General features: G+C 52.8%; 1 protein-coding gene across 1 annotated transcript in view; it reads left to right on the top strand.

Annotated features, from left to right (window-relative positions):
- The window catches only part of KSR2 (kinase suppressor of ras 2), a 45714-nt gene extending 33489 nt beyond the window's left edge, over positions 1-12225 (top strand). The window contains exons 16-20 of the mRNA XM_065738634.1: positions 4510-4606; positions 7109-7242; positions 10043-10174; positions 11636-11765; positions 12088-12225. Of these exons, the coding sequence (XP_065594706.1) occupies positions 4510-4606; positions 7109-7242; positions 10043-10174; positions 11636-11765; positions 12088-12225 (631 nt within the window). The remainder of the gene's footprint in view (positions 1-4509; positions 4607-7108; positions 7243-10042; positions 10175-11635; positions 11766-12087) is intronic.
- The last annotated feature ends 12802 nt before the right edge of the window (positions 12226-25027 follow it).

Below are 25027 nucleotides of genomic sequence, written 5' to 3'. Positions count from 1 at the left end.
ATCTCAGTGACTCTCAGTGGGCTGCAGGGACAGTGGGACAGCAACACAACACCTGGGAACTCTGCACCCAAAGACTCAATAATTCTGGACTAAGGGAATAAGGGCAGCTCTTCTTCTGACATTTACGTCCCGGCTCAGCTGCACAGGATTTGGGGCTTGTAGACCTTAATGCTGAGGGAGTTGGGGATGAATATTTAACGGGATGTGAAGGACAGGGTGCGAGGTTTTGCCTCCCATGAACCTCCCCACACTAGAGTCTGCCAGCACCAGCTTTGACAAACTGCCTCCTTCCCTTTTCAGTTGTTTTTCTCCTCTGGCTTCTGCCACCTTTTGCTTTCCATAGCATTTAGAGTAATGAAGCTCGTAGATCATATAATAAATAGGTATTGACTTCTTGCCACTGGATGGTTCAGAATGGATTGACCCGTGGGAATACACTTCTTCTCAATCAATAAGAGGCCATCAGGCTGGATAAATCTTGATAACGACTGACAAAGGGAAAGTCAATATGTGTATTAATATATACATTAAGCGAGCATATATCTTCTGTCCACAGACAGTGATGCTCAATGACAGTGTGGAGAGAGACTGAGATACCCAGAGAGGGGAGGGACTGCGGGTGGGATGGGCACTGGCATGGTGTCTGTGGTGCTTTGTGCTGGGATGGAGGAATGTGCTACTCAGGGATCACTTGTTTGCAGCAGATGAGCCACTGGGGGACAGGGGCTGCTTTGCATTCCCCTGCCTTGGAGCTGCTTTGCAAGCAGCTGTAGCAGAGCTCGTCTCCTCTGCCTCTATCTCCTTGAAATAAAAATGCATAGAGTTAGCTTTTTCTAAATAACTGTCTGCATCCCAAGGCGTGCTGGGCTTGGAGGCACTTTGCAGGGAGGCTGCTCTCCCTCCTCCTCCTCCTCCCCCATCCTTACTCTGTAGCACTGAGGAGGAAAATCCAGCTGTGTCTGTCGCTCCCATCCCAGGACAGTAGGCAAGGCTCAATCAGGGGATGAGCACAGCAGAGCACCTTCACAGCTCCCTGTTAAATTTGCTGTGCACAAAGTGTGCTGGGGCAGTTTGGCTGTGGGGTTGAAGCCTTGCTGCTGGTGGGTGGTTCCTTGCTGCCAGAGCTCTGGGAGGTGTTAGCACGGAAACAAGTGTTTCCTGGCTGATAAAGCCAAGGAGAGCCTGGCTCTGCAGTCCCAGTAAGCTTCACATGGGAGCTGGATTTTGTCCTGGGGATTTTCCCCCCTCAAGGGATATGCCAGGAAGGTTGGGGCTTGGGAGGATGCTGCTCAGCAGGAGCACTCTTTCAATGCCTTGGGCTGATGATTTGTTTTGGCTGCAAGGAGGGTTAGTGTGCCTCCAGCCCCCAGGAGGAAGGAGAACCCACAGAGTTTGGCAAAACAATGGGTGCGGAGAGGAAAGGCGGCTCCCAGAGGGCATAGAAGTAGAGCAGGAAATGAAGTGAATGTAGTCCCAGGGCAGGAGTATATCTGTGCTCAGTTTTAGGGCGTTGAGTGCCTGTGGCTAAGGAGAGAGCTGTGTTGTGTTCTGGTGACATGGGGATTTCTCAGTCTTCTGTTGCTGCTGGCACTTGATATTAATCCCCACCCTCTCCTCTTGTCTCTCCCCTGGGCATAAGATGCTGGCCATCACCATGGCATCTCAGCTGCTTCCCATAGATCAATTGAGCAGCGAGCAATGAGATTCTTGGGGTCTGGCATTTATCACTTTGGGGTGTTCCAAGCCATCTCATTTAATGAGCCACCGTGACATTTGTGTGGTTGGTTGGGCAGAACGAAGGAAAGCACAAAAATCCCACTGAAGTAATGGCATCACGACCTGAGCACGGCCACCGAGGTGCCATCAGCACGGAATTTATTCCAGCACGAGTGAGCAGGAGCCAGGCTGAGGTCTTAGACCTATCGAGCTGATGACCATCAATATTGCAAGGAGGATGAGGCTGCTTCCACATCAAATGAGAAAAATAGAGAGGCAGTGCTCCTACTCTCCCTAGCTCATCCCTCCTGAACCGTTCCTCCGCAAGTTGGTTTGGCTTTGCTCCCATTGCTGATGTCTCCTGCCCACACTGGTGAAATGCAGCATGTTTATAAAGCAATTTGGGATTTGGTTTGCTTGGCTGAACACTTCAAAAACTCATTTTGAATTGTGAACACCTGCAGTGGGATGGGGTCAGGCTGTTCTGGTCCTGGGGAGGACTGTGAGAGGACATTTAGAGTTGATATGAGAACCTAGGGACCATGGCTCGGAGTCAATGAGCATCTCTCCACTGGCTCGGGTCGAGTTCAGTCTTATGTCACCACCTTGCCTGCTTTGCTGATGGGTGCAAAAGGAGAGATTCAGGTGGAGGAGATGAATAGTTGCTTAGGGTTGTGCTCTTCAGATGAGGATGAGCTGGGATCCGGATGAAAGCACGGCTCAGGTGCCATTGTCCCCAGTGTCACACTGTGGTGTCACGCGCGATCCACAGCTCTGTCGGCGCTCAGCCTTTCAGCAATGACTTCTCCAAGCAGAAAGGCAAGGCGAGGGATGAGAAGGGCTCAAATTACTGAGCTGCCATGAAAAGGTTCTGCAGGTGTTGGATCAATAGCCTCAGGTGCTGCATAATAGGTGCACACAGGGCTTTGTGGCTGCATTGGCATCGCTCGCAATTAAGACAGTTATTCATCAGGGGAATTTGAGGAGTGAGTCATGGGGATGTGTCCCTGGGGTTGGAGGAGAGGTGGTGGCATGTCCCCAATCTGCCATGCCATGTCTCGCTGTGCCGTGTCCCACTGGCAATTGCTGCCCTTGCACCAAGCTCGTGCCTCGTGTGGCCAATGCCGTGTTAATGAATTCCCCCTACTTGTAAATGAAAGAGATGGGGATCGTGTTGGAAAGGGGCTGTGGGTTATCACTGTCGTTTAGAGATGTAGAAATTGGAGGGTTTTTTTTTTGTTTGTTTGCTTGCTTTCAATCCTAATCAGCCCTTTTCCCGGGAAAACATATGATCTTAACTCACTCCAGGGCTGAAATCACAGCCTGTCCCAGCACTAAGCTCTTTGTTTAGTTTGTAATATTGATTCATGACTAATCCAACCCATAAGCAACTTTTGGTAACTGTTTACTCCAGGGGGAAGCCAGCGTTTGCTGCGCTGTGTGTGTATGTGTGAGGGGCAGGGGGTCTATTGCCTTCTGCAGTCTAAGCTCTACAGGTCCATTTTGCAAACCAGTGAAAAAAAAAAACCAACAAGAAACCAAAAAAACTTCATGGTGGAAAGAGAATTCACATCCATTACTATTTTGCACCCTTTAATTCCAGCTGCAGAAAGCCAAGAGCAGAGATTTCCTTTATCACTTATTTCCAAGCAGTATTGAGAGCACTACAGAAAAACTCATATTTGTCTACAATCACAGCCAAACCATTCCAGCAGATAAAGATAAGTGTCTGATTTGGGTGGAAGGAGACGGGGTGGCCACAGGCAGGGCTGGAGCTGGTGCCTTCCAGCACAACAGCAGTAAGGTGCTTTGAGGGATGCTGTTGTCTTGCCTGAAGTTGTGAACTTTTGGGTCGCTCCTATTCCTGCTTAGCTGCCTCACCTGGAAGTGGTGCTTGTGAGCCACTCTTGGCTTTGAGGCAGGAGGGGCTGCTTTAGCCGTGATCCCGTTTGGAAGGAGCAAGCAAGGATCAATCCCAACCCTTACCTGTTCAAACCTCAAAAACACCGTGGGAGCACAGCTTTCCCCTGCATTCTGGAGGTGATGCCCAAATTTTGGTAAGAACTTGAGGGTATCCAGACATGTCCTTGCGCTTTGCACCCCAAGGGCTGGCGGTGGGCAGGAGGACAGGAGTGAAACTGTGTCTTCATGTTCGATAACGAGAACAAGATCAATTAACAGCTGTGCTCGCAGCCTATCTAATGAGAGGCATGGCTGGCTGGTGCTTTGTTTCCCGGGCACAGGTATTGAGTCCCATCTCTCTGAAGTTGCCTGTAATGAGCGTGGGTGGATGTAGAGGAGCTAAAAAAGCCCTTTTTTTTTGGTGGGCGGGAGTCAAGGCAGCATCCACCCACATCTTCCATTACGATATTCAAATGTCAATATATTTTTAATTGGTTTATATGCACCCCCCCCACCCTCCCCCTACAGCTGCCTTTGGTAATTAAGGCTCTGTAAATAGATTTTACTGTAATTGGAATGAGAAGGAAAATTGGAGGACATTGTACAGTGCATTGGGGTTTTTTGTGTATTTTTTTTTCCCTGTCTTTCCTCTTTTGACTCACGTTACATCTGTGAGCATTGTATCCCACAGGGGAAGAGGCGGGAGGAGATGTGGGCACAAAATAAAGCTCCCAGGCAGAGGTGCAGCTGGTGGCTGGGACCTGGGGACGGGAGCCTCCAGATGCAGCCGAACCTCTGGCAGTCATTTGTAACACCCACTACTGATGTTGCTATCAGGGGGGTTTTGCTCAGCGGGGGTTTGTCAGCTTCTCCCTTTTCCTGTCCTTCCAGCTTGTGTAAAGGACGGACTCTCTACTCGGTGGTGAGAGACGCCAAAATCGTCCTGGATGTCAACAAGACAAGGCAGATAGCGCAGGAGATTGTGAAGGTATGGTGTGGTCAGGCGGGACACTGCTGTCTGCCTTGGGCACCCAGCGGAGCTGCGCAGTGTGCTGGGACCGGCAGCATCTCTGCCTTTGAGCTCCTTGACCCACCCTGAGTGAACACTGCAGATGGGACGTTCTGTCCCCGGCCTGTAAAGATCCCAGGTTGGAAGGAACCCACGTGGATCATCGAGTCCCAACTCCTGGCTCCGCACAGCACCCATAATCCAAACCCGATGTCTGAGAGCGCTGTGCAAAGTGGTGCTCAGCATCCTCACAAGCAGTAGTGAGGTCCTATGGGCACCACAGCTCAGCAGGACGTCAGCAACAAGGAGAGTGCTATGGTACCCAAAGCTCTGGACTCGGGTCCTACCCCAGCAGATCAAGGCTGAGCACTACTTACAGCAAATCCCCAGAGCTGGGTCCATGGAAGCAGCAAGGGGTGGACACCCTCACAGTGTACCTGGCCACGGTGTGCTGCAGGAGCTGGGTGACCCAAGCTGGGTGGTGTCACCTTGCAAGCTCCAACCTTAACTCAGTGTGCCCAATTTCTGCTTCCCTATTTCTGTTTTTCTATTTCTGATCTGTATTTTCTGTTTCGAAAAGATGACTTATTCCTGCTGAGCGAATGTCACAGGCATCACACATGTTCTTGCCACCCAGATGCTCACAGCGGGTGCTAATGGCTCAGGTCAACCCTTTCCCAGTGCCAGTCATGACTCCTAGTGCTGGTCAGGGTCTGCAGGAGCAGCTGGGAGAATGCTGTGTTAGGAATGGGTTGGAGACCCAGAGCTCTCAGTAGTTTCCCGCAACCCACAACTGGCAGCGAATGTGGGGCTGCCCCCAGTGCATGTGGGATGCAGTGAAGCTGCTCTTATAAGAGGTTATCTGTCTGGGGAGCATCACCCAGAAAAGGTGTCACTTGGACCACGTGGGGAGCTTCAGCCCCACTGCCCTGCACTCGTATGGCTTTATCCTTTGATTTGGTTCCCTGCATGAGTCAGGAGATCCTTGAAGCTTATAGGATTACTGGGTGCAAGGACTCTTGTTCCACTGTGATCCTCTGGAGCTGAAAGTCAATTTGCTTGAGGAGCAGAGCCAGCAGAGGGAGCTGGATTTTTGTGTACACTGGAGCAAAGGAAGGCGACACTGAGTCAGGGTTGTCAGCTCAGTTCATCCACAGGCCTGGAATTTGTAGAAGTGTGGGATCTGTGGCATCCCCTGGGGCTGTGTCTCACCAGAAGGGCTGGTTGCTGCTCCAGGAGTGCCTTCAGCAAGGGCTGCCCTGTGCTCCCATGCTGCTGCTTGCTTCCCAACCTCCCTGAGCCCCATGTTGCAGAACAGAGCCATTGTGGGTGGCCTGGTGGCATGTCTGGAGGGTGGCCATGCCTCAGTCTGAACATCAGCATCTTGGCAAGCATCCTCTGCTGTCACACCACCTGCACTCCTGCGTCCTGGCTCTGCAATCCAACCTATTCCCAAATCTCTTGGAAGAAAGCCCAGGGGGCTGCACCCTCCTCCTAGGGCTCGGGGACAAACCCCATTGCTCCAGCTGTGCACACAGATTTTGATGTGCTGTTGGCTTTGGGATGAGCCTTCACAGGCTGCCTGTGGGGTGATCAACACCTCCAAATCACCAGACAACATTTGCAGTAACCATACATCTACTGCACGAAGAACACAATGTGTGAAGGCGATGGTGGTGTTTTACAGCAGATTTTTAAAACTCCACATGCTGGGGCTTGGAGACCCCTAATTAATTTGGCTCTGACTATGGCACCTGGGGCATCTGTGTCTGCATGAAATGCTCAGAGCTGGGATTGTGGAAACCCACTTAAGCCCTCCCATGTTGATGATGGGCAACGGATAATTGCTCTCAAGCAACAGCTTGCTGGCCCATTGAGCATTTACCCTCTGGTCCCCCAGTCTAGAAAAAAGTTTCCCTGCTCTACTTACGAGGATGAAAACTGAGACAGCACCGTGAGCCTTTCTGCAGCCTGATGAATATCCCCGTGAGCTGTGGGTCTGCCCCTAGGCAGCTCCATCAAACGATACTCTACAAGCCCAGTGCAAGTGAGTTTGGATTTCCCACCCATGGCCTTTTTTTTTTTTTAATTTTATTTTTTGCATCATTAGCAATCATTTTAATTAACTGCCAAGTCTTTTTTTCCTAAGGGAAGGCATTAAGGCAGGGCTCCTGCCGGGCTCTGCTTTCTAGCTCACCATGCCGGGATGCATGTGGGAAGCCCCAATGGCTCCAGCAGGGAATGCAGTAGTGGGATTGAGAGCTCTGACTTGTTCCCCTTCTGCTCTCAACCCTTATAGAGAAGACAAAACCATTACCATCAATTTTTCAGTGGAGGATTTCAGGGAAGCGAGCAGCTTTGCTTTCTCAGCGCAATCAATTAGCAATCGTTTGCGAGGTTGCCCCTTTCCTGCCGTTATCCTGTTTCTGTGTGCTTCTTTCTCAGCTTTGTTTTTTTTTTTTTTTCTCCCCTCCACTCTAGGGGATGGGATACCTGCACGCCAAAGGGATCCTTCACAAAGATCTCAAGTCCAAAAACGTTTTCTATGACAACGGGAAGGTTGTGATCACAGACTTTGGCCTCTTCAGCATCTCAGGAGTTCTCCAGGCAGGCAGGTAGGACGTGGTGCAATGGAAACCCTGGTTCTGCAGCTTCCCATGGAGCTGAGGGCATGGGAAAGCTCCTTTGCACATGTGCCCGGCTCTGTAGCCTTAGTGAGCATGGGGACAAAGTTGCTTGCAGCATACTCTGGCTCTGCTTCAGCCATCCTCCAGCAATATCCCTAAAATCTGATGGCGTCTGCTCCATCCTGAGCTCCCTGCCTGCTGACCTTTGGGTTGCTACAGGCATCTGTGCCAAACTGAGTGCAGCAAGCAGAGAGCCAAGCTCGGGACATTTACAGCCTTGAAACATTTCGGTGTCCCTTTGGGTTTGAAATAAGGCACATTTGGTAAATGTTCCTTATTAAATGTCTTTTTGCCAGCATTTTGGGAGGGTTGCAAGCTGTAGGCTCAGCAGCATAGAGAATTTCAGCAGTTGTTTAGGGGAGAAAAACAAAGCTAGAGTGAGTGGGGAATGAAAGAGGAGGAAAAGAATTAAGGTTTTATCTTCCGGCTTGAGCAACAGCAAAAAAGTGCTGCTGACTTTGCAGTTCCCATTTGTTTCTCTTGGTTTCCATTTGTCCCAACACGTGGTGGGATTTTGTGGATGGTGGGACCTTGTTCCTGTCCTTGCAGCTTCCTACGCTGGGGGCTTTGTGTGCTGGACTGGGAAAAAATGGCTAAATTTTGCCATGGGCAATGCTTTTTGGGAATGCTGCAGTAGAAGAAAGCAGCTGGCATTCTGAATGGGCCAGAATGTGTTACTGGATGGGGATATCCCATGCGTGGTCTTACCCTATTTCCATGGTTCAAAGGCCAGATAGAGTCTGAAGATAGAATGTGAGGTGAGGGAGATGAGTACCCAATGAAGTGGGTTGATGCTCAAGGCGAGGATGCCACTTGGGTGGTGAAGCCAAGGAGATTGCTCAGTACAGCACGTGGCACACGGAGCTGTCCAGACATGCAAGGTCTGCTAGAAACAATGGGCATTCTGCTAGAAAAATGAGGACAGTGCAGGAATTCCTGTCCAAGGAGCTTTCAGGGTGGCTGCCCTTTGTTGTTGTCCCCACACACACCTCCTGTTGGGATCTGCACCCATCGTTAGCCACGGATTTTGAAGCAGAAAGTGCCCGCAGATCTGATCTCCTTGTTCAGGCTGAGTTTATGTTGATGGTTATGGTGTCTCACTATTGTGTAGAGATGGAAGCAAACGTTGGCAGACCAGACTAAGCATGGCAACGTTATTTCATGCACAGATGTGAATGAGGACTACAACCTGGCCTGTTTTCCCTGGGGTTTAAAAATGCCATCACATAAAAACCCTCCTCGTCTTCCCAGCACAATATTGCCTTGAGTTCATGAAAGCACCCAGCACACTGATACAAACACTGCTTGAAAAATTAGATGGCTATCGTACCTAGAGCACGCTCTGCAGAGAACTCATTACCTGGCATCTTATCCTGCTGGAATCATATTTATTTTTCCTGTACTTAAACATTGCAGGACTTGGTAGGGCCGCTCCGTGTATTTATTTTTCCTGTACTTAAACGCTGTGGAACTTGGTAGGGCTGCTCCAGATATTTATTTTTCCCATATTTAAACGTTTCAGGGCTTGATAGAGCTGCTCCATATATTTATTTTTTGTGTATTTAAATATTGCAGGGCTTGATAGGGCTGCTCTGTAATTAGAGGTGGTTTGGAGTGGCCTGAAGAGCTCTTCTGCTCTCACTGCCGCTCTCTTGTTCTGCGATGTGCCTGGGTTGGTTTTGAAGTTGCAAAACCTCAAATTGCCATAATTTAGCCAAATTTGGGGTTGCTCTGGAGCTCATCCCTGGTTGCTGGTAGAACTGCTGCTGGGGCATCGAGCGAGTGCAGGGCTCCATCAGCCACTGCGTGCACTGTCCCCAGGACATAAAATGGAAAACCTCATATGAGAGAGCAGGTATGGGCGAGCTCTGTTACCTGGCAAAGCGTTGGTTTGGTCAAGCAGCTCTGGAAGGAGCAGGAGAGAGCAAGCTGTGCCACCAGTGCATCCAAGTGCCTATGGGAGGAAGGGATGAGGAAGGCACCAGCATCATCCTCAGCTGTTGGCCAAGTGATGTCAGTGTGTTTGTACCGGCTGGGAGGACCTTGAGGAGGTAGGGAGATGATGGGCTGGAAGGGATCAAACACCTGGAAACTGCCGGGCCATGATAGGGTGAGTTGGGTTGGAGTACACCCTTGGAGGTCCCTGGTCTTTGCTCAGATCTAAGCAGGACCAGCTCAGACCTTAATGCTGGTGGGATTTACCCAAGAAAATGTTTGTCCCTGCTCTGAAGAGTTTTGGTGCAATGACTGAGAGATAATGGCTTCAAGTTTTGCCACAGGAGGATCACGTTGGATATTAGGAAACTTTTCTTCTTGGAAGGAGTGGTGATGCAGAGACACAGGGAGATGATGGGGGCACCATCCCTGGAATGTGTTTTGGAACTGTGGGGATGTGACGCGGAGGGATACAGCCAGTGGGCATGGTGGGGTGGGCAGGGGCTGGACTTGGGGATCTTAGAGGTCTTTTCCAACTTTAATGCTGCTATGATTCTATGATTACATGATAGTGAGAGCCACAACAAAGGCACCAGCCCAAGCTGTGCCCTGCCACCAGGGACAGACATGAAGCCACCGTGCCTGCTGGCATTTATCATAGTGGGTTTAAAGGGCAGACTTGCGAGGACACCGAGGGGAAAACCAGGCTTAAATGGGGAGCAGGGTCTGGGGGACACCGGTGGTGCTCTCTGCCCCTGTCAGCACTCATGCTGTTGACTCTGTGTGCCTACAGGAGGGAGAACAAACTGCGGATCCAGAATGGCTGGCTGTGCCACCTGGCCCCTGAGATCATCCGCCAGCTCTCGCCTGACACTGAGGAGGACAAGTTGCCCTTCTCCAAGCACTCGGACGTCTTTGCGCTGGGGTGAGTCCCTGCGGTGTGATGGGTGTTTGGTGGGGCTGTGTCAGGTGTGACCTGCAGCCATCACTGAGGCACGATCCTGCTTCAAAAGGATTTGAGTGAAAAGTCCCCAAATCCTCCTCTGTCACAGACGGACAAGGGTAGATCTGGGAAGCTGTCTCTTTCTAGCATGGGTACGGATGGGAAAGTGGCTGGAAGTGGTATGAGGGTGGGATGGGATGAGAGCGTGGTGGTGTGAAGCAATTGAATGGAGCCATGGTGGGATGCTGATATGGGGCAATGAGGCAGTGGGATGAGGATGTCCTAGCATGGGGATGCAGTGGAATTCAGTTGTGGTGAGATGTTGTAGTGAGATTAGGATGCAGTGGGATGGACATGTGGTGGAATGATGCAGTGGGATAGGGATGCAGTGGGATAGGGATGAAGATCCTATGGCATGAGGATGCCATGGGATGTGGATACTGGCCCACAAGTCTCCAGAGCCCTCCAGTCCTCCCTGCTGGATGCCTGCAGATGGTCTGAGCAGCCGTGGCTGCCGCTGAGGGCTGAGCACGCAGAGAAGGAGATGCCAAAAGGCTGAGCAGGGGAGAATTGATGAGTCTCCTTCAGTGGGAATGCTCAGCCGACCAGCTCATCACTCCAGCTATTTATCTAGAAGAAAGCATCCTTTGTGGCAGGAGTCCCATCATGCCCCGATAAAACCTTTCTTGAGGCGAGTGTAGAGCAGTGGGTTTTATCCAGTGGATTAATCTTATCGTGCACACCTTGAAGACTGCAGGCTGCAGTGATTAGTTTACGTGAAGCCGTTATCCGAGGCGATATTTCCATCAAAACTGCAGTAATTAAAGCTGAAAGAGTTTGGAGCTTCCCTCCCCCAAGGCAGAATGTCAGCACAGAAAAAAGAAAAGAAGTAATTAGGGGATCTGATCAAGCTAAGACAGTTACTCAGACTTAGTTTTTTCTGCACTGGATCCGCCTGTTCCCCACTGAACATCTCGGTATGAGCCCACGGCAGCGGCCAAAACACGTGGTCCCCTCAGTGCTGTCATGCACAATATGTACTCACAGTTATGTCCCGTCAGGGTAGATATTATAAATGTGGAGCAAAAGAATGGCTGTGGACAGGGCTGCCCACCCTCTGCAGGCAGTGCCTCAGATGGATGCTGCTTCCGAGCGAGGGGAAGCAGCTCAGAAACCTTATGCAGGGGAGAAAAGGATATTCCCCTGGTTTGAGGAGTGGGAATCCTCTGTGTTGGGACTTCTGGCCACAGTTTTCCCATCTGGGAAATGGGAGAAGCGGTGTCTTTGTAATGAGCACCGAGTTTCATTGGTGGTCTATCTGGGGGTGAAGATGCTAAGCACCCTCTGCTGGTTGTGATGGTGTTTGGGTAGGGAGATGTTAGGGTGACATTTAGGTGTCCCCCCCTTGGGATGACCCCAGACCTGACACTGCTGTCCCCACAGCACCATCTGGTACGAGCTGCACGCGCGGGAATGGCCCTTCAAGACACAACCGGCAGAGGCGATAATATGGCAGGTTGGGCGAGGGATGAAGCCCAACCTCAGCCAGATTGGAATGGGCAAGGAGATCTCGGTAGGTGCCGTGAGGCAGCCGGATCTGTGGGGGGGGGGGAAAGGATAATGTGTGCTGGGCAAAGGGTCCTGCTGGTGGGGCTTGGTCTTGATGCTGAACACATCCCTTTCATGTGGTGTGGGATGGAGATAGGGCTCCCTGCTGGGGCCATGTGGGGTGGGATAGGGTATGTAGGATGTGGGATGTGGGATGGAGACGGGTCTTCTTACAGAGGGTGTGGGGTGGGGATAGGGCTCCCTACAGGGGATGTGGGGTGAGTGTATGGCCAAAACACGTGGTCCATCATCTCCATGTGCTCACCTCTCCCCGTGCATGGCTGCAGGACATCCTGCTCTTCTGCTGGGCCTATGAGCAGGAGGAGCGACCCACCTTCACAAAGCTCATGGACATGCTGGAGAAACTGCCAAAGCGCAACCGTCGCCTTTCCCACCCCGGGCACTTCTGGAAGTCAGCAGAGTAAGTCCCTGATACCCAAACTCCCCTCCCTTACCCATGCCCCAGGGTAGGGGCTCACGTGACTGTACCAACTCTGTGTCCCCATGTGCTCAGTGCTCCTGGGAACATTGTGCAGCCAGCACTCAGATGGCCCCTAAATCACCCAGAACTTGAACTGTCATTAATCAGGATGGGAGCTAATTGCCAATCTGTGCTCTGAGCAGGCACTGAGATGGCTCTGCAAGGAAATCCAAAGGTTGCTGAACCCCGGAGTAGTGGACTGTGTAATTGCTGGGATGGGTCTGGGCACGGTTGGGTCTAAAGCATTCCTACATGAAGGGCATGGGGACAGGGGACAAAAGCCCCTTAGGGTCCTGCTGCTGCATGCACATGGATGCACATTTGAGGACTCTTTTGCAGAACCCCAGTGCTGCAGGACACAGTGCTCCACGCTGACTCTGCCATCTCACCTCCTTTCCAGGCTGTGACAGGAGGAGCTGAGTGACGGTGCCTTCCTCCCCCACATTTCTCCTCTTCCTCTCTGCTCTCCTTCACGTGACAAGGAAGGAAGAGTGGTGGGTGCTGTGGGACGGACTGGGACGGGATGGGACCACCACAGCATTTCCCTGCACTGAAGAGGAGCTAACGCCCGGAGATGTGTGGGGACACTGTGGTGGCAGGCGGGCAGCAGGGGCTGTGTGCACACGGGGCTGAGGAGCTGCTGGTCCCACGATGTGCAGGGGCACGTGGCTTCTCTGATCCGGATTGGTATGGTCAGTGCTCACAGTGCTCCTCTGGGGCTTGCTTTTTTCATTCTAGGGGATTTTGTTTAATTTCCTAGTGTTTTTATTTTAAAATTAGGAAACTAGAAGGGAACACTGCTGATCCGTGGGTTTGTGCCATCGCTATTAGCTGCTCCCCCCAGGGAAATGCACCTGCAGCGCTCGCTCCTTGGCCCCTCGCCGTGGCAGTGGTTGCCTTTCACAAGAGGCTCTGTGCTCCTGGCTGTGCCCAGGTTCCCCCCAGGCTGACCCTCTGCAGGGCCCAGCTCCACAGCCCCACTAACTCATCTCTGTGCCTGGCATGGAGCTCATCTGCCATCTCGCCTTTCCCCTTCTCTCCCTCCAGTTATAGCTGTGGGATGCCGATGTCTGTTTGTTGGATGCTGTGGGCTGTGTTGTGTTTTAGGACTGGTGGATGGGGCAAGGGGAGCAGTCTCTGGTTGTACAGAGCCAGTACCCCCCTCCCAGCCACGTAGCCATACCGTGCACCCACAGCCAGAGCCAACGTGCTGCACTCTGGTGTTGCCATCTGAGCACCTCATGCCAGCGTTTCCCTCCCCCTGAGCCCATTCTACATGAGCTGTCATCACGGCAGTGGAGAGCAAATTGTGTTTTCAGGCTCTTATTGAGCATAATTGCTTGTCGGGAGCCATCCTGAATAATTCAGCCGCGCTGTAAGTTGGCTTCAACTCAGAGATGTTGCAAAGTGATCGGCCCTGTGTGCCTCAACCTGTTGGTGTCTGAATCACTTTACCCAAAATGAACGAAGGTTAAAACCCTCTGGTAAGTGCTGGGCAGATCATTATGTGAGCAGAGATCCTGAAGTTCCTTCCTAAGAACATCCTGGGAGGAGGTTTCTTTGGACAAGGCTCAGGCTGGTGCTTTTTGGGTGGTGCAGTTTCCTCCCAGCTGTTTGCACAAAGGATGGAGTTACCCATCCCCTGCCCTCCCCAACACAGCCCCAGTGCCCTTTCCCACCCCGACCATGTCTTCTGCTGCCTGTCCTCCCCTGCTGAACACTTCTCACTCCATTCTCTCTGCGTGTGCCATAAACATTGCACTAAACATCAGAGCCTCTCTGATTTCTCACCAATGCCTTCATCCAGGGCGGCCACGGGGTTCATGGGTGCTGGGGATGGGGCTGTTCCAGTGCCCTGTCCCCTCATGTCCTGTCCCAGCGGGCTGAGACCTGACCACTCTGTGCACCCCTGAGATGTGCAGGAGGGAGACCCACTGCACGGACACTTTGTCCCCATGTTTCAAATGGAGTTTTCCTGCATGCTGTGATGGCACTGAGCCCAAAACCATGCCCACGTTGAGAGACTGATGCAGGAGCAATGCATGGCTGTTGTTTTTGTTTTCCAAGGAGGTGTGAGCCCTCTCATGTGTGTTGGAAAGATGGAGGCGATGCTCAACAGTGGGGTGGCAAAGCCTGAGAGATTCCATGCAGGTTTGCAATGGGGTATATCAACCTCGAAAGCCTTGCCGTGGGTGTGCTTTGTGCCCTAAATCTTCTGCTGACCACTCCTCATGGGGTCCCTCCAGCTGTTGGTAGATGTCCACCAGATGAGCGCTGTGAGTTGGGGCATCCCGTTGCCCCGTGGGTGCCCCATGCATCTTCCTGCTGCTGTTTGGCCATCCGAAGGGAGCTGGGTGAATCTATGGCCAACAACAGTGCCCTGCTCCATTTTCCTCCCAGGAACGTCTCCGTCTGAGGGAACCATTGCACAACAGCTGCCCTGTATTTACCATCCACAAGCCCAGACAAGCAGCTCCCTTCCTTTTCCTCAGCGCAGCGGCGGCTGTTGACGCAGCCATGCTATTTGCATCATGCCTTCTTATTTTTGAAAGTCTTAATTGTTAAAATAATATATATTTATTTTTTCCCCATTCTTTTTTTGTTTGTTTGTTGTGTTGTTGTTTTTTTTTTGTAACTCCAGCTTTGTGCCTGGGTGTGTGTGTTTTAGAAAAATATCACAGCCCTTCTGCACGGAGAGGACGCAGGAGCAGCTCTGAACAATGCCCTCAAAGGGCGCCTGCCCAGTGAGATGCACGGGGTTCAGAGGCGCTCCAGGAGGAGTGGGGATGTGTTAGGGGCACTCTGAGAGCAGCTCCTCATGGAGGGAACCATCCCACGGTGCATTCTCAGCTCCTGCATGGCCCCAACGCTGTGTGAGCCCTTGGGTTGCTCAACCAGGCAATGCTTGGCCACCGTTGGGTGGTGACCATCGCTTGCACCATTCCTCTGTTTATTTATTTTAACTTATTTAACTTATTTTAACTTATTTTTGCTTTGCAAATGGTGATTTTTCTGGGAAGCTTTGCCAGCCTTCTTGATTTCCATTCCCTGTAAAGCGCGCTGATACATCTCCCTGTACATAAGGTATATATAAATATATATACATATCTCCATATGTATGTATATAGATATATACATACCTAAAGAGCTCGAAATCCTGTACAGTTTCAAATCGAACTCAGTGGCTGCTTTGTTTTCTCTGTGTTAGTTCTGACCGTTGCAGAATGAGCTGGTTTTCATTTCCCCTCTCTTCCTTCTGTTTCCTTTTTATAAATATATACATAAATATATATATATATATATATATTTTGTTGTCGTTGTCGCAGAACTCTTGTCACTGGAAAAAAAAGAGCAATTGTTTCCAGTGGGGAAAAAAAAAATAATGAAACACACACACACACACACACACACACACAAAAAAAAGCTGAGAAAGGCACGATGGATCTCCCCGATGTAAATTTGTACAGTAACATTTATAACGTTTTCTACACTTAAAGAAAGTATTTATAATTTCTGCTGTCTGACTGAGTGCGACCCTCCGTGACCGCAGAGTGGTGAGCCCTTGTCCCCGTGGTTTGTCGTGCAGTGTTTGGTGAGGTGACAGTGTATGAATTATTTATGCCAATAAAAAAAAAAAACACTTTGAAAACGAGCGTGTCCCCTGGCTGCCGGGCGTCACCCATGGTGCGTGCGTCCCTTGGGGTGGGGGTACACCAGTCCCTCCATCCTCATCCCGTAGTGTCCCAGTCTCCACCTTTGGGACCCCGCAGTGCCCTTCTCATCCTCCCTGACATCTCGCTGTCCATTCTCAGCTCTTTGGGGATGATGACTGATCATGGTTGGGTGGAGCATGGTACGTTGGGCCATCAATCTGTGCTGGGTGCTGCTGGGGGTGCATGTCCCTTCTGGGCCCCCGCACTGCAGGCTGCGCCCCGTGGGCTGCACACATATGCTGTGCTGCTTGCTCGCTGCTCCCTTACCATCAATCTGCCCGAGCTCCCAGTGGAGCACGGCAGCGGGGGCCCTATGGGAGGGGATGGAGGGGAGAGCCACAGTGGGCTCGTGCTGCTTCCTCCTCCCCGGCCCCTTCCCACGTCGCTGTCACCGGGGTGCTTGAAAGGTAAAATAATGATGGCTCGCCATTAATAACCCATGAGCGCTCAACACGTTATCCTGGTGAGGGCTTTTCATCTTTCAAAGCCTGCAGGAGGTGGGAAGCAATTAGGGCTGGCACATCCCGGGAGTTTGAATGGGAGGGATGGGAGAAGCGAGGAGCAGGAGGGAAACTGGGGTCTGGGAGCAGAGAGACACGGCTCAGTGCCCCACTGTGCCCAAGGCTTTGCCCCCCAAGTTTGTCTGCAGTTTGAATTCTGGGTTCCCCTCATGGCTCACATATTCAATAACCCCTGTGTGTTCCTCGTGATTCAAAGCATGACTGGTGGGCACTGGGTGGGATGGGGCAGTGCTGAGCGTGGGGCTGGGGGTGCTGAGCTCGTGCCTGGCACCACGATGGGGATAAACCCACACTGCAGCCCCAGATGGCTCCGGTGGTGATGTCTGCGGATTTGAGGCTCCCCTGGATCCGGGTCCACGTGTGGATGTGTGCGTTGCAGAGTCACAGGATGCACGCATGTGTCCATTATCCCTGGCTTGCTGCTGATGAATCATGAGCCATTAGTACTGCACAGCTACCAGAAAGAGCAGGGAGCCAGAGGGGAGCGTGATGCACTCACTGCCAGTGGGGAAGTGGTGGTGGCACCATGTCCCCAGGGCTGCTGGGGGACCCCTCCCTCCAGATACGGATACGTGCACATCTTCCCCTGAAATTAAACACATTCTGAAGCCTTTCACTGAGCTGAACTTGAAAAATGAGACATGCGAGTGCCGAACTCATGCAGCTCTGAGATGTGGATGCTGATCCTGCTCTGCTCATTGGAGAGATGAATAACAGCATGGAGGAGAGTGGCCCTGGAGGTCCCACCTGCAGGGGAAGGGGCTACCTCGGCCCCCAGTGCCTGCCTCCCATCCCATGTCCCACTGCTCCTATTGCTCAGCAGGTTCCCTTTCCTCACCTCTATTTTTACCCTGACCTTGGGTGCCTGTCTCCCGAAATCTGAGCCCTGTACCCAGGGACCTCGCAGGGCTCTGCTGGACACTGGCACCCGGGGAGAGCCTGGTGGGACACTTTCCTGTCCAGGGAGGGGCAGCCCTCCACAGTTCCAAGCTTTGTGCCCCAGATGTCTCAGCTGCAGCTTCTTTTGCAAGGTGAAGAGCCACATCATGCCCTCAGCGCAGGTAGAGAAACCTCTCCTATGCCTGACAGCTGTTTGTTCCTTGTTTTTTGGGGGGCTGGGGTGGCTTCATGTGTTTGTATGGCAAACTGTGAGGCTGGGGGTGCTGGGGCACTGCCTTGATATCCCATTGGAATGGTGATGAGAATGTGGTTGCTCATGTCCTCCATGACAATGCCGCCCTACACTGTGGGCTTTCAGCCTTGGTTGTACTCACTGGTTGCCACATGGGCACTGTGCCCCTGCTGGGGGTACTGGGCTTCCCTGTAGGTCCCCAGCTGGCATGGGGACAACCCCACAGACCTGATCCCAGGGACAGGGATGCACTGCAGTACCCATCAGCTCCTTGTCCCCATCTCTGCGCTGTGCTGTGGTTTGCCAAACCTCCCCTTCCAGCCTGATGTCCTGAAGCAGGCTGGGGGGACATGAGTTGTCCCCTCCTAGTAGCTGTGGGTCAGTTCCCCAGCCCACCCTCACCGTGTTGTGGCAGTGACCCCCTCCTGTGCTGCTGGGATGCCCCACGCTTGGGAACTGGGGACGCACATGGTGCCACTGTGACCGGTCCAAGTCCTGGGTAGGGTTTCACGGGCAGAGGGCTATTTTCAGGCTTGCAAATCTGATGGGTGACAATGCTCCTGGCTGCACGCCTGGGGCACAGCCAGCCTTGGGGTTACGCGTCCCTCAGCCTCCACGCTGCTGTGCAGGCTAGAATCCAACTTATATGTTCCTAGTTTTGGCTACAACCCCTGTTCCAGCATCCCAGTGTGTGTGGATCCGTGCTCCCCCCTTGCAGTGGGGGCTGCTGCTTGCGTGATATCCTCACGGTGACCAGCCAACACTTGCTCCCAACAACAAAACAAACCCCATCTGTGTACGGGATGGGATCCAGCCACAGGAAAGTGAAGGGACTTTGCCTGGCTGATTTCCCTCCTCTCCATCCCCTGGGCTTGTCCCGGAGCTCACCTGACTCCGGTGCCCATTTATGCAGACAATGGATCTCCCATTAGGGTTTCTCCCACACCTCCAACACAATGCATGGTGTGCACAGGGGAGCGGCCGCAGCCACCTGGGGAGCACCTGTGGGGACAGCTCAGACTGGGCAGCACTGCAGGACGGTGGTGAGCAGAGCTGGGGGGCTCCGTGGGGCTCGGTGGGGCTGAGGGAGGATGAAGGCCACTGAGGACAACAGCAGGGGCAGCTTAAAATAAGACCCTAGGGGACCCAATTGCTTTGGTTTGAGGTTTGCCAAAACTCTTTTTTTTCCCCCAGAAGTGGGTCTTTTGTATAATCGTGGAGTGGCTTGGGTTGGAAGGGATCTCCAAGATCCTCGAGTTCCAGCTTTGGGGTTTTGTGGCGGGGGAAGGAGCTGGTGTCCCTCGTGACCCCCACCTGGCACGGTGCTGCAGGACGAGGGCTTTGTCCTCTCAGTCCTGTTACGCGGGTGCTCTGCACTGCCCTCCCTCCCCTGACACACACCTGAGCGACACCCAGAGCTGAAGGCCTCGAGCTGAAAAACTGCAGCTCACATGATCGGGAAAAAGCAGCCTGAGGAGGGAGAAGTTACTGAATAACCCGAAGTGCCGCGGGGCCCCCAGGCTGCGGGGCACTGCACATGTTCGCCGGACCCGAACTATCCGAAATACCCCCAGCTCCCGACCCCACAGACCACGGGGCGGTGTGGGGCCCAGGGAGGGATGCGCAGCGCCGGGCACAGGGAGGAGACACGGTGGGGTGTCCCGAGTGCCACCGTGGGAAAGCAGCCGGCTCAGCGCGGCCCCGCCAGCCCTCCCGTGGCTGCTCCTCCATCCAGCGCGGATCGCCGAGCGGAGCGCAGCATCCACGCGGCACCGCCATGCAGCCGGAGCTGGGAGCCGGTGCGTGCCTGGCGTTGCCGCGGGGGACGGGATCCTGCATGCAGAGGGAGCCGAGCTGGTGTGTGGGGTCGTGGGGGGGTTGTATAGTGGGGTGTTCCCATGGTCGCTATGGCGTTCTGGTTGCGTTGCTGGAGGGAAATGGGGGCTTGCAGGGGTGGTTAGATGTCTTATCTCCATGTCCCTGCTGGCCCCATGGACCTCCTCCCACCCTCTTTTGGCTCTGATTTAGGCCCTTTAGCCCTAACGCCCACCTCGGGCAGCTCCATGGGGGCCACAGCACAAAGAGCTCTCTCCTTCCCTGGGCGAGGAGCTCGCCCCACAGCCGCTGGCACGCAGCTGCTCTGCTTCCTGGGAAGTCCTATTGAAAGCACTGCTGCGGTGGGGGAGGAGGGGGACAGCTGAAGTTATCTGGGGCCGCGCGTGCTGCAGATGTGGCCCTCCATTCTGGGGGGGCTGGATAGCATGATGAAAAGTTGCAGCTCCAGTCCATCTGTTTCTGACAACCTGAGCGCTCTCCGGCAGCTTTTGAATTCAGAGTTTCTGAATTCCTCAATAATTAGACTTTTTTTTTGTAAGAAAAGATCCACAAAAAAAAAACCAACCCATCTGGGCTTTTTCATGATGGGAATGAAAAGCCAAGGTGGGTGTGGGAGGGGGAAGGTGGATTTTCATCCTTAGCAACCCAAATCTTGAACTACTACATCAGCACCGAAGAGGTGTAATTAAGTAGGAAACAAATGAGACCGGCTAATCTGTTTTGCTTGTTTGAGCTTAGCGGAGTGTAGAAAACAAACAGAGGCCGGATGATGAATGGGACTTCTTTCTGAGCCCCTGGGGGGGCCGGGATGTGGGGCCGGGTTTGGCCGCTTTCCCCCAGTGCTTGCTGGCTCGGGGCTGTCCGGCGGTGTGCGCGGCGCTCGCGTTCTGCCCGGCTCTGGCTGTAAGTGGTGCTATGAAGGCAGCTCCCTTGGATGCCTTCCCGGAGCGGTGAGCGATGGGGACAGGGCTGTGTGTTGCTGGGGGACAGAAAAGCCTGAGCCCCGTAGGACGGTGCCCTTTGGAGCAGTATTTTCACGAGCTTCTGTGCACACCCGGCAGGACGAGCTTGGGGACACCCCGAGGGGGCTGTGTTCCTCCTGGAGAACCAGTGCTGCCAGTGTGCTGCGGAGCACTGGAAGCTCTGCACTCCTATCCTTGGGAGTGATGGGGATGTACGGAGCAGCATTTTGCAGCCATTCAAACACCCCATAGGGCTTCGGTGTGTTGGCAGGAGCGGAGCACTTCCTGCCCGAGCCCACTTCCAGGGTTTTATTTTCTCCCTTCGCTGCTCTCCGGCACGACCCGAGGTGCCAGGAGCAGATGGCAGCCATCAGCTGGGCTCACTCCGAGCCCCCACAGCTCCTGGCATGGGGCAGTGGCTGTGTAACCCCCTCGCTGCCAGGCTCCTCCTGTCCCCACACCCAGCATCTCAATGGAGTGTTGGGAGGTGTGATCCTCTGGAGTGCACCGCGGGGAAATGGGATGTGGGTGGGTGGGAATGGAGTCGCCCCTCTGAGGTTTTGCACCTTCGGCTGCACCATCAGCACAGGCTTGCCTGAAAATATCACAAAGCCCATTGATGCTGGAGGTGTTTGTTCTGGTTGGCATCATCCCAGCACCCAGGGCTCCCTCTGCACCCATGCACTCGCTCCTTGGTGACTTAGGGCTGCCCCGAGCAACCCATTTCCCTCCCGCTCCCCCCTCCCTTCCTGGCCCTCCCCTGTGAGCTGCACTGCGTCTCCTGCCCCTGGAGGGCCGGGAAATTGGGAAGTGGCCAAAATGAAACAAGTCCTCCTCTCCCCTCCTGGGTGCCAATTTCAGCCCTGCAGGAGTGCAACACCCGCCGGCTCCTTCGCCCACGCTGGCCCCGGGCAGGAGCACCTGCAAAGGCCACAGCAAGCACAACCCTTCAGCCCATCATTATTGTTATCATTACATTTTACTTTGTATTTTTCTCACCAAGAAGACTGGAGCTGTTTGCTTGCAGCACTGCAGCCAGCAGGGTTGTTCCTGCGGCTCTTTCTGAGCAATAAGAGTGTCTCTGGAAGGGAAAATTGAGTACCCTGGTAGCAGGCAGTGTCCTCCTTGCTGTGCTGAGTGTGTATCCCCATTTCAGCTGAATACATTTACCAGACAGCAATGATATTAGCCTGGTCTCAAAGACTTTCTCAATTTGCAGTTGCCTCTTCAATGATAGTTTTGTTGTTATTGTTGTTGTTGTATTTTTTAGTGAACTGTCTGAGATGATTTCCAAAGAGAGCACTGCAATCTGAACTATTAAGTAATTTGGAAGAGCAATTAGTGTTAATCTGGAAACTCCCTGTGTTGCTCCTGAATAAATCAACCTCACAGTGAGAGCTATGTGATGGAGATGGGCTGATTTATGTGCAGGGCAGGAGTGCGAGCTGGTCTGGAGAACACTAAGGAGCAAGTCTGTGCTCTGGGAAACTTTGGTGGGATGGTGTTGGGTTCAGAGAGATGGGGGATATGTGTGACTGGAAGGAGTACACCCAACCTGGACTCTGTGCCCTCCCTGCATCCCCATCCCCAAAAGCTCCTCCCAGTGGGAGCTATGGGTCTCATGCATAGGGCTTGGCTCCTCCCAGCATTGGGGTTTTGATTCTGGCCTGGCTTTTCCCCTTGAAAGTTTTCTCATGAAGTGCTGGGGAGGGCTGTGCTCCCCTCCGTGCTGTGTGACCAGCCCTGGAGCACTGTGCTGTGTGTCAGGTGGCAGAAACTCTGTGGTCATAGAATCATGGAAAAGGTTGGAAAAGAACTGTAACGTAATCCAGTGCAACTGTGGTCTGGTCTGCTGAAGCTGCTGGAGGTGGCACCTTTTCTCTTTCCCTCCCTTCCTTTAGGCAGGGACCTTGTCCAGCGTGCTTCAAGCCCTTGGTCAGCAGTGTTCCCAGGACACATTTTCCTATTGCAAGTGGCAAGTCCAGGGAGCAATCCCTCCCGTTGTCCTGCTGGCTTTGCATTGCTTGTTCAGCACAGGAGGTGTTGATCCTGGCCAAGCAATAGTTCATGGGTTGATGGAGCTACACCATGGTTTGTCCTCTTGTTCGGTGGGGTCCTCTCCAGGCCCTTCCCTCCAAAGCTGTTTTTCAGCCTTACAGACCCATTAAATCATCAAGATTATCCCATCCAGAACAGGATATGATGTTTGCCTTTGGGCTGCACGAGTTCAGACTGTGTGCAGACCATCACCATTCCTCCGGGCAGAGCCATGCCCTCCTGTGCACCACAGCTCCTCGAATCTGGGATCATCTGAAAGTGTTCTAGCAGTGCACTCTGGCCCCAGTTTGTTGGCATCTGTTCTTTATTTCACCACTTGGACCACAAGAATGCTATGGGAGGCTGTCAAGGGGCAGTGGCAAAGTGGCACCACTCTCTCCCTGCCCACAGAGCCAACCTCCTCACCCTGGAGGCAGTCAGGGCTGCTGCCCATGATTTACACCTGGGAAATCCCTACGGGCACTTCTCTATTGCTCTTGTTCATCGTGAGTAGAAACAGCCACCAGGAGGATTTTCTGTCACCTCCGCAGGCAGGTGCTTCACAGAACCATAGAATCGTTAAGATAGGAAAAGACACTAAGGCCATCCAGCCCCTCCCCACCATGCACACTGACCGTGTCCCTCAGTGCCATATCTCCACATTCCTTCAACGTCTCCACGTATGACGCCGCCTCCACCCTGGGTTGGAGGCAGCCCAGCAGGGCAGTGCATCACAGCCCTCCTCTTGCCACATGCCCTGCTCCTGCGGGTCACCCCCAGGGCAGAGATTTGGGGTTGCATGACATCTGGAGGGTCCCCACCCCTCTGGGCTTTTGATGCTGTTTGGAGCTATTACTGTTTTCTGGTGGCTGCTGTTTGCCCACTCAAATACCTCAGTAATCCGCTAAGGGACCTCACATCTTCCTTCCTTTCTTCTTTTTTCTTCTTCTAAAACAATTAGCTTGGCTCAAGCCCTCTGCAATACATCAATTAATACAAGCTGAGGCAGTAAATTAAAGGGAAACAGGAACAACTATGCTGGGATTAGGTCACTGAAACTATAAACTTTGGAACAAATCAGATTTCCTTGGGAAGGGAAATGGACAGCCGTGATATGTCAAAAGTGAGATGAGACAGGCTTGGAGCAACTTTCCACTTGGCTGCTGGATGCCAGAACTTCTTCCCTGGGGAAGTTTGGGCTGCCAGACCCCGCTGCTACCAATAATGCTTGGATGGCAAAACAAACAAACAAGAGGCGAGAGAAAGTGGCAAAGAAAGAGTGGGCAAATTGTGGGGATGGATTAGGAAAGACATGGAGCAGGCAGGTGCAACGTTAGGGGTAGGGAGGAAGGGAGCACCCTGGGGATCCTTCTCACCCCTGTTTCAGACAGCACACGGGCCTGGTGGCTTATACCATATAGGAACGTGCAAAAGAGGGCTTGAGAAAAGCAGTCTGCTTGTGCCTACAGAGCAGGTCTGGGGCTAAGCATCATTTTCTTTCTTCTCCATGGCTCTACAGCAAAGAGCAAACTCTAGAGATGCGAGAGGAAAAAAAGGGACCATTGGTATGCCCTGTCTTGGGCAGCACCTTGTCCACTTCATTGACATCACTGCACCTACAAGACAGGGGTGACCTACTTTGCCTATAGTGGTGACAGAGTCCATCTATCACCAGCCTAGAAAGCCACGGCCAATGAGGTTTGCTCCATCCAACTGTTCAGGCTGTTGGTTCTGATCAAAACCAAATCCCAAGGCTCCCCCAGGCCCATGCTCACACAAACCTACGTGGGGTGCATTTATGTAACTGCTCCTCCTCCTGCATGCACACAAAGTCTGTCTGGCTCCTGGCACTTCCCTTATGGACCGTTTCTTGGCCTTTAATGCATCTTCAAATGGTATCATGAAAAAGCAAGGCTGGAAAGGTCAGTTCTGTGGCAGAAACAGCTGTTAGAGCATAGAGATAAATGCAAGGAGTGTGTAATACATCCTCCTCCAACCTCTAATTGCATTTCTGAGACTTGCAGCCAGCCAGGTGTCCTGGACTGAGCCCTGTGTCACCTCCTCTGCCAGGCCTGTGCTATGGGATGTTCTACAGAGCTGTGTGGGAAGGTCAGGTTGGATCACTGCCTGTGTCACAGACTCGCAGTTTGCCAAGCAACATGTCTGTGCCATGTGGCAGTGACAAGAGCCATGTGGGGAGAGTAATGGTGCTTGGGGGTCGTAGGATCATGGCATCATTAAAGCTGGAAAAGATGTCTAAGATCCCTGAGCAAACCCCAGCTCATGTCCACCGTGCCCACTGCCCATGTCTCCCAGTGCCACATCTCCTTGTTCCTTGAACACCTCGTTGACCCCACCAATCCCCAGGCAGCCTGTTCCCTGCTGAAGAACCCAAGGAAGGCAGAGCATTCACACCTCTGTTGCATCGGACACAGTGGGGAAAAGCTGTTTGAAGGCGGGAGGATAGTGGTGATTTCTGCATGGAGGGAGCAGGAGCATCCTTGCTGTGGCCCTGCTGCATGGCACAGGCGTGGCTGCCTGTGCT

The sequence above is a fragment of the Cyrtonyx montezumae genome, unplaced genomic scaffold, assembly GCF_038088225.1.
Source record: "Cyrtonyx montezumae isolate F1298 unplaced genomic scaffold, pur_monq_1.0 scaffold_23, whole genome shotgun sequence".
Lineage (NCBI taxonomy): Eukaryota > Metazoa > Chordata > Aves > Galliformes > Odontophoridae > Cyrtonyx > Cyrtonyx montezumae.
The sequence above is the reverse complement of the archived record's forward strand: the minus strand, read 5'-3'. Positions and strand labels throughout refer to the sequence as shown.